Source organism: Conger conger, chromosome 6 (assembly GCF_963514075.1).
Source record: "Conger conger chromosome 6, fConCon1.1, whole genome shotgun sequence".
Lineage (NCBI taxonomy): Eukaryota > Metazoa > Chordata > Actinopteri > Anguilliformes > Congridae > Conger > Conger conger.
Window position 1 is genome coordinate 22,962,255 of NC_083765.1, and position 18,135 is coordinate 22,980,389.

At 43.2% G+C, this 18,135-nt stretch overlaps 1 protein-coding gene across 2 annotated transcripts in view; it reads right to left on the reverse strand.

Annotated features, from left to right (window-relative positions):
• The window catches only part of atrn (attractin), a 136,209-nt gene that overhangs the window by 87,268 nt on the left and 30,806 nt on the right, over nt 1–18,135 (reverse strand). For both annotated transcript variants that reach the window (XM_061246648.1, XM_061246649.1), the window contains exons 2-3: nt 15,288–15,371; nt 14,052–14,165 (exon numbers count right to left, since the gene is read on the reverse strand). In XM_061246648.1, coding sequence (XP_061102632.1) covers nt 14,052–14,165; nt 15,288–15,371 — 198 coding nt within the window. The remainder of the gene's footprint in view (nt 1–14,051; nt 14,166–15,287; nt 15,372–18,135) is intronic.

The following is an 18,135-nucleotide window of genomic DNA, read 5'->3' on the forward strand; positions in this document are numbered from 1 at the left end:
GTACTCACAAACGAGGGAAAATTAGAAGCCCATTTTGGCACACCCTAATTTACCTGTACGAGACGGCGCATAACGAAGGCGATTATAACGAGCCGCCATCGACAAGGAAACGAAGCGTGCGTCGAGTGACCCAGAGATGGCGAACAAATGAAAACACTGCGAGCCTGGTGCGGCGCGTCTCCATCATTAACGGGGATCACTGGAGGACACGTTTTCATTAAGCAGCTCAAACCCGGTGTAATTGGTTCTGCGATTTCAGACAGACAATTCCATCTCCTCTCACCGACTGTAATAAAATGCAGAGACGATCGGTCCGTGGGCGACTTTAATCCATTTCTTTTTTTTACACTCTCTCTATTTGCTTTGTTACAGGAGTTTTAAACAGGGGCGTGAACAGAATGCATCATGGGAAATGGACCCAGAGTGGTGCTGAGAAAGGAATCTGGAAGCTAAGCTGTAGAAATGGAGACTGCGGAAAGATGTCATCTCTGTGAGTCTCTCTAGACAAATTCCTAAAATGTCAAGTGATGCACATTCTCAGAAATAAAGGTATGTAAAGTGCCTAAAAACATGCAAATTCTTGTCGCTGGGGCGGTACCCGATAGGTCCATACTATTGTACCCTTACTTAATTAATTTGTACATTTTGCTCTCGGAACATGCACGCATTAGTACGCAAAGAGAACATACTGTACTTTCAGGGTACATTTGGGAAATTTTATCCTTGAAGAACAAAAATATACCTCCACTGTCACTATTTCTGAGTGTGTGGAGATGGCAGGCGCTGGATTTCAGCCCAGGGTTCGAGAGAGTTTGATCTGTTCAGCTGGGACAGGCAACAGTACAGGTTGCAATCAAACGAGGTTGAAAGGCTGGAAAAAATTCATTATTTTTTCAAACGGAGAAAGCTTTATAAACAGAACTGCAAGCCTCATATGTAAATAATTTCTCAAAGTGTGGTGCAGTCATTGGGGGATATGCATAATTCAGTTAAAGGTTTGGTCCAGGTATTTTTAGTCTTGTTTTAACATTATTTGTAGAATACAAAAGTGCTGTTATTGTTATGCAAATAAAAAAAATCATTTTCTATCAAAATTCGCCCACGAGGCAGGTCCCTGGAGAAATGCTGAAAAGCTTTTCAGCCGCAGATTTCACACAATAAAAAGCACTGAAAAATGAAAACATTTCCAAAGACTGTAAAATAATTACCCACCAAGTCTTATCGACCAAATGATTTAGGCTAATGCAAGTGCTCCACAGATTTGTTTATAAAACCAGCATTATTCAGAGTGGTCTCTTAACCACGGGGGAAGAACCTAGAGCGATCGCTGTGTCTTCCAGAAACTCCTCTGCAGCAAAGCCGTTGTGTGTGACTAATTCTGTTTTGCTGAGACATCCTGCTTCCTTTGCCTTTTAAGCCAGGGAAGAAAGGCTGCCCTCTCTCCTTCCAGGGGTGGTTTGCAGCCCGGTAAGGATGTCACGCGAGGTCACCCGGTATATTTCCACTGATGGCTCCTCTGGCTCGCGCTCGATATCCTCCTTAACGAACGCTCAGAGACAGACCTGCTCAACCTCCAGAGGAAGAGTGCTGAAACCACTCACCGCTGTCCGTAGACTTGGGAAACCCCCTCCTAATACAAACACAGTCCAAGCCAATATTCTGTGGCTTCTGCACAGAACACAAACTACGTAAGACCTGGTGGCCATCTTACTTTCCACTGCATTTCAAGCACTGGGAATATAAACGTGACAGCGCTGATATCCAGGCACATCTCCATAAAGGACCTCAGGGTGGAGTGCTGAACTGGGACCAGTCTTTTAATGGACGAAGTTGGGATAAAACAGGTCTGCCCAATCATGCTCAAGGGGTTCCACCGTCCTGTACTCCTGGGGTAGAAATATCACCGATATCTATTGGGTACTGATAAGTCAGCCAATCAGCAGCAAGGCCTTGCAGCTTCCATGTGACAGAAATATGAAATCACATGACCACATAGAAGCTGTATGACCTTGCTGCTGATTGGCTGTCTCATTAGCATCTGATAGATATCAACAACAAGGTTTCTTCCCCCGTAAGCGGTTCACACAGCCTCTGACACTTGGTTGCTTACTACTGCATCAGGTATGATTAAAGAAAAAGAGACAAAAGATTGTCTACATGCCCCAAGGCTGTGGCTATTTTATCCCTGTACGATTACAAAAACGTGATTCGTTACACTGTACAGCCCTAGTGCGGAGTAGCTGTTCGCTCAAGTGACAAACACGTTTTCAATCAGCAGAGACACGGTCAGAAAACCCCTCAACCAAAACAGGCAACCGGACCACGGAGCGCCCGTTTGCGGTGGACCAAAATCATTCCTGAGCAGAAAAACCCCAGAAGCTAAAGCAATAAACTTAAGCTACTGCAAAATAAGGTATTTACAGTATTTATACCCCTGTGTGTGGTATATATTAGGTGCATATTGGCCCAAACTCACAGAGGAGAGAATGCCAGTACAGCTTAATTACAAGCAAGGTCAGGGATTCTAAATGTCAATTCAAGTGACCTTTCTAGAAGGTTCCATGGAGTGTAGCTTATTCTCCCTACCCAACTTCCCCCGTCTAGAAGCCCAGACACCACAACAATATGACTTTTTTTTAATTGAGTACATGTCAAGTAAGCATATGCAATCAAATTACAAGTCAATACTTATTTATGAGTAAGAAATTAAAAGCACATTAGAAACAGATTACACACAACATATTGAATAGAATCCAGCCTGGCAGACCATCATAATAGAGAATAATGAGAGCGATTGACTTGTTTTTAAGGCCAATGCTCAGTAAACTACACTGAGGTTTACTCTGACTGTACATAGCCAGAAGCAATAAAGTAACATAATAATAATACAGCTCTTTGTATGCGGCTGTGTGACCGAATCACACTGCAAAAAAGGGCCTTTTCTGCTTAAATGGTATGTCATTATTTACTGGTCTGGGGTTGGAGGGGTTGTAAGAGGAACTGAAATGTAAATTAAGAGAGTCGTTTGATGTTAAAGGAGAGGGTTGTTAATTAAGGCCTTCTTACTTAACGGAGCAAGTGGCCGCCATTCAACCCCCCACCCCAGCCTTGTGCTTGTGAGTCACATTCCACACGTCATCCGATCAAACAGGCGGGCGGATCACCAAACCCAATCAACAAACACTGGCCATTATCCAATCAGAATTACACAAGCTGACAATTATTCTCCAATCAAATTACTCGGCTGATCGCCCAGCCAAATTACCATAATTACTCACCCGGTTTGCTCATCCAATCAGTTCCCCGAAACTTAAGGATTGGCCAATCAAATCACCATGCTTTTCAACCGAGGCTGATAACCACCGGGTTATCTGGGACATGTTCAGCCCCGGCAAAACGTAGGAAAATGTTTATTTAAATAATTTATTTAAGGAATTTGTGGCACGTTGAATCTCCCGTTACAAACTGTGGGCGGACTGACTAACATAGTACGGTTTGCTCCTATGGTGTCTGAGAAGGCGTTCTCTGGCTTTTAAAACATAGGCCTACGTAATTAGTGATTTGGGCAACACCCCCGGACACACCCACCAAACGGGAGCAAACATAACTCAAAGCCTGTTGCAAAACGTTGCACACCTTTTGGAGAAAACCTACCATTCAACACTGAAACCGTAGCAAAATATTTTCAGATGGAACATGTCCCTGGTAAAGGCACAATCGCACAAAACCCGCTGGCCTTCTGAAGCTATTCTACATCCGGGGAGAAAAGGTGCACTTAAGGAGATTGAATAATTTAGTACTGAGCCTGCAAAGGACTGCACAAATGCCTCACTATTAGAGGGAAATGTTAAAACGTTAGACTCAAAGCCCAGTTAAACCAATGTTGACATAACCCTCACATAAGACTGGTTAGTGAGATTATTCTCATTAAAATAATATGATTACACACACCTTCCACCTTCCTGCTAAGTACAGAACCAAAATAAAAATCTAAAAATAATAAAGTCTCCGTGCCACACTGGCAAACCCCCCACGCGACATAATTAGCGAGAACACAAGTCCCAACAAAGACATTATGCACACAAAAACATGTTGCGCTTACGCTATAAAATTAATGGGGCTGCAATTATAAAAAGGGGGAGAATTATGTAGACTTCTGTTCATCTTGAAACAAATCCAGCAACCTATCTGGACACTTTTAAGAAAAAGGTGTTTCTGATGACAGTGCTGGACTCAGTGGAAATCACTGTGACGGCTAATTGACCACAGCTTCATTATGAGAGCCTCATTTCTCCCACTTCATTAATCAGCACAGTTCATCTTCCTGATTGGGCGACTGCGATGTGCGATTAACCTATGCCTGATGCGCAGGTGCTGCAGTCACGGGGCAGCTTTTGAGCTATTCGTCTCGCCAATTGATATGATGTCGCCACCAAGTGATATTATTTTCCCATTGGACTCCATTTATTTTTGACAGCAAATGAAAAATATTTTCGCTCATATACTGATGTTCAATCAAGGCTACATATCTTTTTTTTTTTTTTTTGATTTTATTCTCTCGAGCACACAGACAAAGATGTTTTTATTTCCGGAAAAATTATCTGACGTAAAATCTTTGCGCCCTCATTTGCCAACTGCCCAAGCGTCTTTCATTGGTTCATGCGCTGAGGCATGTCATTTACCCAGCGTTTTCTTCATTGTGCATGTGATCCAGGACACAAATGAACATGCGCGAATGAGCGAAAGTGCTGCCCTGTGCTTCAGAATTTCCCTCCGTTGGTTTCTCCTGCCGTCGCTGTCTATATCGTATATACTCTCAGGCTGCCGTGCTAAAGTGCAGTGACTGGCAAAGGATAAATTCCGCAAACAGTTTCAATAATAATAATCGCTGTGGCTGTGCCTTTAGTCTCTATGGCACTAATAAGACTTTTGCTGAGCAACATAAGTGTGTAAGATTATACCCAGGCAAAATTGCTGAAATGAGCCCACAGTTGCTCCTTGAGGTTACCCGTTATTCAAGAGTGACAGAAGCAATTGGAATGGAAGTGAAAAAAAGCGAGAATGCCTTCAGGTGTTTATATGGAGTCTTTAAACCTTAAACACTCCAAGGCAAGAGTTCCTATCAGCCCAATGCAGCCAGGGAAAATAAGAGATTTCAGATAGAGGAACCTGGCTATGAAGACGAAACACAAAAACAGAGCGGGGAAGTTTTAGAAAGCCTCCAGAAGTTGCCGAGCGTTATCGTAGCCCTGTTCCGCGGGCGGAAGTGATCCTGGCTCCTTATCTTCGACCGCAGAGTCCGGCTGAGATTTGGGAGGGTGATGTTATTAGCGGTGCGTTTGGGCCACAGAGCGAGGCCATTTAGCTGTCAGCAACTGAGGAGACCAATCAATCACACCGCCCACCGTGTTTAAACAGGGAAGCAATCACAAAGACCCTGAAGGCCGCACCCTGTTTTTCTTAGTACCTCCACTGGGCTCGAGCCTATCAGAGACAGGAAGTGACCCGTCTGCCTGTCACTGACCAGACATCCAGCCTATATTCTTAACGGCGGCCATTTTAGATTTTAGTCTCTTACCACTGCAGCCTAGACATTCAACTCTTAACAAAGATGCGAGGCAAAAGAACAACACTGCAGCTCCGAGTGTTCTGTCCTTGACTGCACCTTTATAATAAATATTCATAAACTGCAATATCGCAGCACGTCCTGCTGTCAAACTGAAAGGTCCTGGAGTTAGTAAGTAGAGAGGACTGAAGGGACACATGAGGTAGGAAGTACCTCATGTGGATGGAAAAAGCACAGGAGCTAAGTGACAGGTCTGTTTCTATGGGACGAAAAAGTGGACAGACGGATGCTGCAACATCACCCAAGAAATATCGTAAAAAGTCACCACAAATTATGGCCAAAAACCTTTCTTTCCCCAAAATGACACAAATCATTAACAGCATGAATCCATGGATCCATCCAGCCTTGTGTCAACAGTCCAGGCTGGTGGTGGTGGTGGTGTCATGGTGTGGGAAATGTTTTCTTGGCACGCATTAGGCCCCTGAAAACTCAAGCATTGTTGCTGAGTCTACCCTTTTTCTAATGGATACTTCAGCAGGATAATGCACCATGTCCCAAAGCAAACATCATCACCGTGATGGTGACTTTACTTTACTCCACTTTAATCCAAAGGTCTGCACAGTCCCCAGACCCCAATCCAATAGAGCACCTTAAGCCGAGCTCACACTATACCACATTTGCCCTGATCTTGTCCTCGACAAATTCCCGACTAATTTGCAGTCGTAACAAAATCAGAAAAAAATCCTGAGGCAGGAAAATAATGTGATGGGAGATAGTCAACCACACAACGACTAACGCTCCAGACCTCCTGAATGTGTCCGGGGACCCCAGCTACACAACCAGCTCGCTTCGTTTCTCACTGGGTTTGATCTTGCGTGTGTCCGCATCGCGCCATCTGCCATTACATTTCTTCAGGGAGCAATTAACTGAAAAACAAATGGAATGAAACAGATTTCTGAATGCGCTAGCATGGACACTACATTGGACAAAGGGGAGTGTAAAGTAGCCTACAGCGCCAACTGAACCGGTTTCCGTTTCTGTTTCTTCATTAGCAATCAAACAATTCATTTGCAGAATAATCAACTGTAGCCTGTAACGATTAATACATGAAAATGATAGAGATAACCAGGCTATAGTGCGATTGTCATCTTTTCTTTTTTCTGTTTTCTCCCAAAGCTTTCTCTGAATTATAGTCTGCTAGGACACCTCACACTGTAGCATTATCTTCTCAACATGAAATGTTTAAACATTAGAAAGCGTGCATTTAGAGGAAAAACCTGTTGTGAAGCTTACGTGTCTCTGGGTCAAACACAACACATGAATTCAGGCTCGACCACAAATTTATTCAAATCAGTTATGTGTCATGAGAATTTAAACGGTTTAATATTTGCATTACACATCATCATATCATAAATGTGGTAGGCTGATGGGAAAATACTGCAAATTATTTTCCCATATAGCATTCTTGTTTGTTGCATCGAACTTGATGCAACGAACAAGAATGCTATCCAAATAAATTGGTAATCATTAGGCCTACTGCCAGCTCCAGCCACACTTGCATAACCTTGGCAACCTTAAAAACATTCCTGAAAAAATGGTGTAATGTTCGACCCCACTGTGATTCTTGTTCATTTCTAAATTGGGTAGCATGCACCGAACAGTAGAGTTTTTCCTTGTAGAGTACGTCCGGCTTTAGGGATGATGCAAAATGGGACATTTCATTCTTTTTTTTTTTAGGAATAATGAAATTGTGATTCTCCAATTACACTTTTTATTCAAGAATGCAGGAGGGGCTTATTAGGATGGCCTTCACACCACAGTCACCGGGCATGAGCCCAAACAAACATCTGAATTGGGAAAAGGTCAATCATCAAGACACATGAACAGATCATCTAAGGGGAGTGTAGAGAATGTGTGGGGACGAAATGGATGATGAGATGTTACACAAGATGGCGGAAACAATGCCAAGCAGAGTGAAGGCAGTAGTCAAGGCAGACCAAAGAAATACTAACAAGGCTTACCCTACAATAAAATACCAACACTTTTTTACTTGTGGGTTGTTTTTATGTATTTTTAAATAAGACGTACAAATGGAGTATTAGAAGTGTATTTGCCCTTGATAAATAATGGAAACAATCAGTTCTTGGTTGTGTCCTCAGACTTGTGGTCTATAAAATGCTTTACAATCCGACATCGATCAAATAATCTATCTTTATAATGCTGTCGAAGCCCAGTGATAATGATTTTAAAAAACAGGTCTGTAATTCCATTACCAAGTCGCTATCTCATACTGTTCTTTTCACAGATTCATACTCAATTTTTCATTGGTCCTCTTTCACCTTTTAACAAATTGAAAATACAAGTGTTACGTAATGAATGAACAAATCAGTATGTTTGCAGAAAGCACATTTTGGCATTTCTTGTGTTCTACATGAATACATCAGCATGTGTGATTGGCTGATTAATTTACCGAATTGATTTAAGGGCTGCTTGTTCACTGAAGATTAACTTTTACCCAGGTCACAGCCGAAGTGTGAACTATGTCTGTGTTGTATTGCAGTGCAGTGCGCGTGTGCGCGCGGTGTGCACCCTGTGTGTGTGGTGAACTTGTGTGGGGGCGTGTGCTTTGTGCTGTGTGCTTCGTGCGGTGTGTGTGGAGATGGATGTTTATTCTCCCTTCATGGTTCACAACCCCCCTGAGGGAGACGATAAGCAGCTAGTTAACACTTTCCTCCCACACCACTGCAAACAGGTGAATCGCTTAAGGCTTTACAGGCCTAATGAACCGCACGTCCGTAACCAGGCTGGGGCCATGATCGACATGGTATTCAACCAGGCTGGGGCCATGATCGACATGGTATTTAACCAGGCTGGGGCCATGATCGACATGGTATTTAACCAGGCTGGGGCCTTGATCTACATGGTATTTAACCAGGCTGGGGCCATGATCTACATGGTATTTAACCAGGCTGGGGCCATGATCAACATGGTATTTAACCAGGCTGGGGCCTTGATCTACATGGCATTTAACCAGGCTGGGGCCATGATCTACATGGTATTTAACCAGGCTGGGGCCATGATCTACATGGTATTTAACCAGGCTGGGGCCATGATCAACATGGTATTTAACCAGGCTGGGGCCATGATCAACATGGTATTTAACCAGGCTGGGGCCATGATCGACATGGTATTTAACCAGGCTTGGGCCATGATCAACATGGTATTTAACCAGGCTGGGGCCATGAACAACATGGTATTTAACCAGGCTGGGGCCATGATCTACATGGTATTTAACCAGGCTGGGGCCATGGATCACAGCTCCCTGGGGCCCAAAGTCTGCCAATCTGCGTGCCAATGACCCATGGAAGCAACCTGTCCTCAATGCTGGAAAAACCTGGGGTGCCCCAACAGGAAATCCAACCTGAAAACCTCAGAGCTGAGTGCAGTTCCCTACCCATACTCCCTCTGTGCATCTCCGCAAATACATGTGAGGGTTACTCATCTTCCTTAGTCAGCGCAGTACAGCAAATTCATCCAACCTCATTTCAGCTGAGTGATCTAGTGCAGCATTTAAACAGCACTCTAAATAGAGCTACAGTACCATAAAAAAACACTGCCCACAGAACTTGGCATCGTTCCTTCTCAGAACAGAGGTCTGTGGATGACTGTGTACACATAACAGATAACTTTTAAGTAAATCATGTGTGCTTGTGCCCGTTTGGTCAGCCGTCAGATAATGTTGTTTTTCTTAACCGTTTATTCAGCAAGAACAAGAAGAAAATGGACATGGATGGAATGTAGAAAGTGATAAGCATATACACTCAGTGAGCAGTTTATTAGTTATTACTTATTTTTTAGACTTCTAATACTGTAGCCTATCCACTTGGAGTTATGATGCATTGTGCGTTCAGAGATGCTCTTCTGTGAAAATTCCAGGAGATCAGCGGTTTCTGAGATACTCAAACCACGCTGTGTGCCACCAACAATCATTCCACGATCAAAATCACATATTTTCCCCATTCAGATGGTTGATGTGAACATTAACTGAAGCTCCTGACCCGTATCTACATGACTGTATGCATTGCACTGCTGCCACACAATTGGCTGATTAGATAATCGCATGAATAAGTGGGTGTAATAAAGTAAAAATAAAGTTCCTAATAAAGAGCTTGGTGAGTACAGTTTGGATGTAAAATGCGTACGTATATCAGAGAGTTTGCTGCTTTGTCCCAGAGAAAGCACCGTGCTGATCTATTGTGAATTCTCTCGATGCTGCATGTAATAAAGAGTGCCTTATCGCAGTGACATTTTGGATTATATATTTTTATTTATTATATATTTCCCCCCGCAGGCTGAATAGGGCCGGACGTGGCCTTGCTGAAGCTCTAACTCACACCTCCTGACAGAGCCAGCCGTGGTGCAAACACCAGGGAGCCAATCAGAGCCGCGAACTCTGCCTGGCGGGCGGGCCGTCTCCATGGTTACGGCTCAGCGGAGAGAACGGATGAGGCAGTGGTTTCTGACACATGACCCCAAGCAGTTGGTGGTTCTCTCAAAGACAAAGAACCCTTGAACTTCTGTGGAATCGCAGGGTTCCTTTTGATTCCTCTGTTTGTGGGGGGGAGGGGCATACTTCACTAACACAAACAACATCTTCAAACATCACTGCACATTCAAGGCCTTAGCCCTGTGGGAATAGATTACAATTAGCTGCAAGATTACACTAGATTAACATAACGGCGAGAACAGGCCATTCAGCCCAGCAATGATCGCCTCCTCATACCACTAAAGTGTACCTACTCTGCATTTGCCTCAAAGCTAAATAGTATCTAGCACCATATCAAGCCTGGTCTTGAAATCCCCAGGGTTTCTGCCTCCATAAATGACCTGGCAAGCTATTCCACACAGTGACCACTCTCTGTGTGAAAAAATACTTCTTAATGTCGGAATTTATCCTTTGCCAATTTCCATTTATGCACTCACGTTCTGCTGACCAAATTCACCCTGAAGAATCACCTGTAGTTCACTTTGTTAATCCCTTTAATTAATTAAAAAGCCTCAATCAAATAAGTCTTTCCTAAGGTTGCCACCAATAAAAAATGTCCTTGCTGTTTTTTGTGAACAGGAACACATAAACGCTTCACTCCAAACATGTTGTGGATGATAATGAAAGGAATATAATCAAGGGTACTTACACTCTAGTTCAAACATTTTAATCCAAGCCATTACATCAACATTTATGGAATAATATCATTTTGGCAAAAAAAATAAGAATAATATTGGTCCAAAAGTGTGTTCTGCTGCATATGAAGTTAGAAAAATGTGATCTGCAGTGTTTTTCAGGTTCTGGCGATGCCAATCAAGTATCCAAGTTGACGGCCACAAATTTGTACGTTTAATTTAAGGGCTCATTTCCAAAGTCAGAAAGCCAGCTATTATGGATCAATACAAAACAGAACACTGCCAGCATCAGATTGGTTAGACTACTTTATATAAATGAGATGGAAACACCCACAGTGGGGTGCAAACATTTGGGCACCCCTGCTTTGAATGTCTGTAAGTGATCAAAAGCAAACTCTAAATGGTACAGCTGAGTTGCATACCTTCCACTGTTAGAAATATTATTATAAAACTGAAGGTAAATGGAACAGTTGAAGTCAAAGCAAGGTCTGGAAGACCGATACATATTTCAGATAGAATGGGCCAAGACCAGGTGAGAAATGCTCAGAAGAACCCACACATCACTGCAAAAGAGCTGCCAGAAAAGAGAAGCAGACACAGGTCTAGCTGTTCACAGGACAACAATACAACATACTGTAAACAGGAAAAGAAAGAATGACCTCAACACAAAATTAAGCGTCTGAAGTATGCAAAAGAAAAGCCTAAAGCCTTTTGGAACAATGTGCTTTGGAATGACGAAACCAAAATGGAATGGAAGAATGGATTCCACCAAATATCTAGAGGCTAATTTCCGAAGGTCAGTCCAGACATTGAAGTTGAAGAGAATCAACCAGGAAAGACGAATGAAAATTTTGGAATGGCCACTACAGTCCCCAGACTTGAATATTATTGAGAATATGTGGAGAGAACTCAAACATGCCGTACATGCAAGGAGGCTCAAGAATATTTATGAGCTATAGGTGTTCTGCCAGGAAGAATGGAGAAAAATTCCAAAAGTGAGAATTGAAAGACTATTACCTGGCTACAGGAATCGCTTACAAGCTGTTAGAGTTGCCCGAGGAGGAGTTACAAAGTTACAAACTGACAGGGTTCCCAAACTTTCGCAAACTTTTTTACCTTTTTTTATTATTTTGAAACTGTAAAAAAAAAAATGAAATAAAAAGTAATCTTGCTTTAAAATTTGAACAAATTTGTCATGTTTAACATTGTACCATTTAGAGGTCAGGTTTGCTTCTGTTCACTTAGAACTGTAAAAGGCTTTTTGACCAGGGGTGCCCACATTTTTGCACACCACTGTACTCTACCCACCCCAGAATGCATTTTCTGCAAAATTGTGTGGAGCAAAGTTGAAACAGCAAGTGCAATTACTATTTAAATAGCCTGGTTTACTTGATTACCAGATACTGGCCAAAACCCTAGTCTACATCCAAACCAATCACTGGCAGCAACATCACTGTAATTCACATCTCAGCTGTACTCAATCCAATACAATGCTTCAAGTCAGAGATAATGCTGGATGAAAGGCAGGAAGATCACACAAGGACAGTACGTACCATCTTAAAAATAAATAATAATAATAATCATACATTTTATTTGTGAGGCGCTTTCCCCATGGTGAAAGCACGGTACAGTGCATAAAATGAAAAACAAAGAACACAACAGAAACAGCATGAATAAAACAAGAGCAGAGCAATAAAAACAATATTTACAAGGACCCAGAAGAGAAGCATTGACCGCTACCTTGACAAGTACAAACACAGAATCCTTTGATCCACAGCGCATATCTGAACTAAAGGTACCAGCTGAGAAAATAAATGAGGTTGAACCGTACACCAGTAACCAAAAAGTTTTGGTTGTACACAAGAGAATGATTATGTCCCATACTACCCTATGGAGGTGCGTGTGTGCTGTTCATTGGCTGCCCTGTCGGCTAGCACCAAAGCTTTTATAGTACCTTGATCTGAGCAGTAACAGGTAGGCAATTATGTGAGCACAACCCAAGGCATAACAGAACAGAACATAGTGACAAGAACAAGCGTCTTTACTTGAGTGGAACAAGCATCTCATACTTTAGTGGTAGGAAAAAGCAAGCATTGCTGGTCTGAATGGCCTGTTTTCTTCATCATTATGTTGCAGTATGTATATGCTTTTTCCATGTTTGGTGTACGTTATGTTCTTAAGTTGTGTTGGTACTAGCTAGCTTTTAGGTGAACTCAGCATTAGGTACGCTTTAGTTGTAGCAAAAGGCAAGCATTGCTGGGCTGAATGGCCTGGTCTTGTCATTATGCTGTTTATGTATTATGTACGCATATTTTATGTCATGTGGTTATGTTGTTCTTATGTTACATTGTTAATGTTATGTTGTGTTGTGTTGTGTTGTTATGTTGTTTGTTATGTTAATCACTAAGTGACTGTGAAAGCAGCCCTGTCTTTACCGGGACAGACCCTGGCTCTGGATCCAGGCCCTCTGACGTCCGATGGCTGAGGTGCCCATTAAGGTAGAGGCTAGCCATTGACCGTCTCAACTGCCTGTGAGCTGGCAGCTTTTAACTGTGCGGAACGGACAGGCTAATTCCATTATGGTAGAGAGCTCCCCCCATGGGCCCTCACGCCCCTCTCATACGGAGCAAATCACTGTCAACCACAGGCCCATTACAGCGAGTCGGCCTCTCAAAAACTGACGTATCCTGGGACTTCTGAGGCAGACAAAATGGAGGACAAAAGTTATCATATCATGCCCCAGAGCAAAAGACTGACAGGGAGAACCAAAAAATATGTGTTGCTGGTCTTCTAGGTACAGCAGGAGTAGGGAACAGGCCACATATTCAAGCTGTACTGACAGCATAAAACCAGCCTCAAATACACAGTGACACAACCGGAATCCAAAAACAAAAAACAAGGGTACTTCTAACACTAAGTCAGGTCTGATTAAACTAGGGCTGCCCAACCCTGTTCCTGGAGATCTACTGTCCTGTTCGTTTTTCACTCAAACCCTAAGGAAGCGCACATTCAGTCAGCTGAGTAACTACATGGGGGCGCTAACGCTCGAAATCAGCCACTCAGCCCAAGGCCCATTACAGCACTACCGCTCCATCGGCCTTCCATGAGTGAGACCATTTTCATGCCCCCTACTACTGGAGTCCAAGTCTCAGCCTGATCTTTCAGCAACTCAACAGGGGTGCAGTGGGTGTGGGGGGGGGGGGGTGATTGCGATGCGATTGGCCAACGAAGCTCAAGACCAAGGTTGTCAGAGAAGAGAACCAATCACATTCTTATGGTATCACCCTGCAGCAGACGTCCTCACCTGAAGGCGGCCAGCAGGGGGGAGTAGATGGAGTCTCCGTCGTACACGTACAGGTGGTCCCAGCTGCACTCCGTGGCCAGGTGGTTAAAGCGGAGCCGGAGGAGGGTGTTCGGCCTGCGGGAGAGGGGGTGCCAAAACGCATTCGTTATCAGTCCATTTGCTTTTGTTATTTCCTGCTGCATACTGTATGTGTACGTAAATAAGTCTGTATCTCTGTCTGTTTGTGTGAATACATTCAGTAAGCACTTTATTAGGTATTTATTAAACATATTTTTTTGACTTAATGGCTTTCTGCTGCTGTAGCCTATCCACTTAAGAGTTTTGACGGGTTGTGTGTTCAGAGATGCTCTTCTGCATACCATTATTTGCATTACTGCCACCTTCCTGTCAGCTTTGACCAGTCTGGCCCTTCTCCCCTGACCTCTCTCATTAGCAACACGCATTTGCCCACAAAACTGCTGCTCACTGCATGTTTTTTGCACCATTCTCTGCAAACTCTAGAGACTGTTGTGCATGAAAATCCCAGGAGATCAGCAGTTTCTGAGATAGTCAAGCCACTCTGTCTGGCACCAATAATCATTCCACGGTCACTTAAATCCCATTTTTTCCCCATTCTGACATTTTGTCTGAACAACAGCTGAACCTCTTGACCATATCTGCATGCTTTTATGCTTTTAGTTGCTGCCCCATGATCAGCTGATTACATATTTGCATAAACAAGTTGCTGTCCAAGTCTACCTAATAAATTGCTCACTGAGTGTATGTCTGTCTGTAGAGGAATATTGGGAGTCTTTGTAAATCAAAAAAGTATTATTTTCTACGGTGAGGTTGGTTCATAAGCCTCTGGGTTTCTACTTCACCCGCAGACGTACCTGTGGTTTTGCATTGTTGTTGATTTTATGCATGTGCAAATAAATAAATCATAACACTGAGCTTCAGCAATCAATGACAGAGGTAGGGCTGTAAGTGCTGGGTGCCCACCACCTGGGATAAATTATTTTTGGATTAAAATATTTTTCTATGCTTTACTGAGCTTGTCTGGTGTACTGGTACCTGTTAAACACTCTTAGAAAGTGCAAAGCCCACCTTCTGGTTCTAATGATTGGCTGAATTGCACCACACAAGATCAAATCGAGCACAGAAAAGTATTTGAATCCAAATGGTTATATATTTGACCCAGGTCCGCAGACCAGAGATGGTTGCTCTTGTTAGCGCAGACACCGTGGGCATACTCACTCTCCCTCGATCAGCCAGGTGCACTTGGTCTTGTACTTGTAGTTACCCGGGCCGTCGGTCAGAAACCCCGAGGGACCGGTCAGCCTAAGAGACGAGAAAAGAGAAAAACCACTCAGCTTCCATAACGGATACAAGCACACTTTCTGTGTACAAAACAGACATCATTAACACAGTCAGTTATGTTCCCTGGGTACAAAATGGACATAAACTCTTGTTACATTCAAGCACACTACCTGCAGCATGTATGCCCTATTGGATGTCAAGCGGGCTATTCAAACAAGCTGATGCTCGTTAAAAGGGTTTTTTGGGAAACTCAGATTAGTACGTTTGGATGACCATTATTTGATCTGTATGGTTGTGAGGTTCCAAAGCATTTCTATAATCATTAAAAAATGTTAAATGTGAAAAAATGTTAAATATGTAAAGGGAAATGAACTGAAATTAATTATTTTCAACTAAAATTATTAATGCCTGCATTTTTTTTTTTAACTGAGGGCATCCAGCCAAAAAACATGTCTTTCTATCCGCCTAACTCAAGATATCCTCAGACCACAGACACCGACCGATTGCCTAGAAGAGACACAGAGGAACAGGGCCTGATCCTGAATGGATGGATGCAGGCATTCAATCTCCCCACAATCTGACTGCAACCACTGCACAGTGCAGTGACTGTGTAATTAAGCAGCAGAGCAAACAAAACACACACCAGCTGACTGCAGGTATGACAGAGGGTGTTGATTCCGGAGGGCGGTCTAACAGATGAGAATGTGTGCATTCCACACACGTGTTGGCATGTTTGCATGGTGGAGAAAACGAGGAAAAAAACTTGAGACTTCACAGCGAGACGTTCCACACAAAAAGCCAGGCAGTCATACGGAGTCATAAAACTCCCAGCGGACGGTAAAACAGGACAAAGGTTCCCCTCGCTCCAGTGTCGGCCAGCGAGAAAGAAGAGCTCAGTCTCTTTATAACGGTTGCAATCAAACACACACTTAACCTGCTGTACCTCCCACTGATTTATACTGAGGGGTTTAAGAGTTCAAGGTCAGGCCCTAACCAGGGGGGAAGTCTGTATTCCTGCAAAGGCAACAGCTAACCAGGAACTGACCCAAGCACAGGAGTGAGTGTGTGAGTGAGTCCATTTTTTATTTAAAAAGCATGTTTAAAACAACAACTGTTGAACCAAAATGCTGTTAAAAAAAGAACATCAAAAAGAACATTTTAGACATTTTATGAAAACATGAATCATTTGGAAATGCTGAGCAAGGTGCTTAACCTGAATTGCTTCAATAAAACACCTGCTGGTGTGGATGGAAGGATGCAAGCTGTGTAAAGTCACTCTGTACAAGACCATCTGCCAGACGGCTAAAACGTAAACGTAAACTGAATTAAGTACATAGCAGTCACTGTGCACTGTGATGAGGCAGTATAACCCAGTCTCCATGTATCAGGGTTCCTGATTGGTTGTGAGCTCAAAGTATAACCGAGTTCCCAAGTATCAGGGGTCCTGATTGGCTGGGAGCTCACAGTATAAACCAGTCCCCACATATCCGGGGTCCTGGTTGGCTGTGAGCTCCCAGTATTACACAGTCCACATGTATCAGGGGTCTCCATGTATTAAGACATGATCCAAATATAGCTGCTCAAAAGCTATATATTTGATAGACAGTTAGCCTCACTAGCACTGACCTAATTGAAAGAAAAATAAATCTTGAGCCTATTTTCTATTAAAACTTTTTAAATTATTTTGATAAACGTTTCTTTAGATTGCTATCATTACCTTTGTAGCTATCAAAAGCACTGGACCAGCGATGATCTCATTTTTAATTAAAAGTTTGACTTTAAACGATAAAAGGTACAGCCAAGTGGTTAAACAGAAAAGCAAGTCATGTTTTGGCAGAAGTCCTTGTGATTTGGCATGTGTATCATGAAATGTGGGAAGAAATGCTCTTAGATTTCTGGAACATTCAGAAGGTGAACTGCTGCATTTTCCTTTGGTAACAAAAAATGATTATTGGCACCGATGATTTTCTGACCTGTGTCTGTGCGTCCAAGCGTCCGTTTGTCTGTTTGTCTGTTTGTCTATGTCCCTGTCCAAGTGAACAGCCGGCACAGTTACATAACAGACTGAATGTTTATCCCATAACGTCATGAATAGCAAGACACTTTTTTTATGTAATAAATTCATGCAGAGAAACCATCTGGGGAAAGCATTCAGGGTGAGTTTGTCCACCCAGACCCTACATACTGGAGATAAAGGAGATGGACAACAGGTAGGGAGTAAGAAACAGCTTGGCAGGCATGTACTACATTTCCAAGCACCACTCACTTCTAAGCTTTGCCCATTCCTCAGACAAAATTTCCCAACACAACCCACACCCAAACACACCACTCCTCACGGACTACATTTCCCAACACTTCCCACTCCCAAGCTTCTTTCAAACCTCAAGGACTATAATTCCGGCCACCACGTACTCCCAAGCTTCATCTTCCAAAGCTCCACCCACTTAACCAGCTAAACCCCCCCCTGTTTTCCCACCTGCCTCAACCACGCACCAATCACAGACGGGCATTCCTAATCAACCCGCCTCAGATCTAAATCAAAGTTTTTTGCAGCTATCTGGTAGCTCGTCTTCTGTTAAACTGCCAAACAGTCTGGAACATTCTTCAACAATCTCCCATCTGGGCCAGGGATGACTTCAGATGGTTTGCAAACTGCACCCCCCAGCCCTGTTTTAAAACCGCCCTTGTGAAGGGGGCTGTTTCAGGACACTGCGGGGGGTGCGGTGGCCGCTACAGCAGGTGGCAGACTGGCTTCTCACCAGCAGCCGACAGCGAGCGGTCCTTT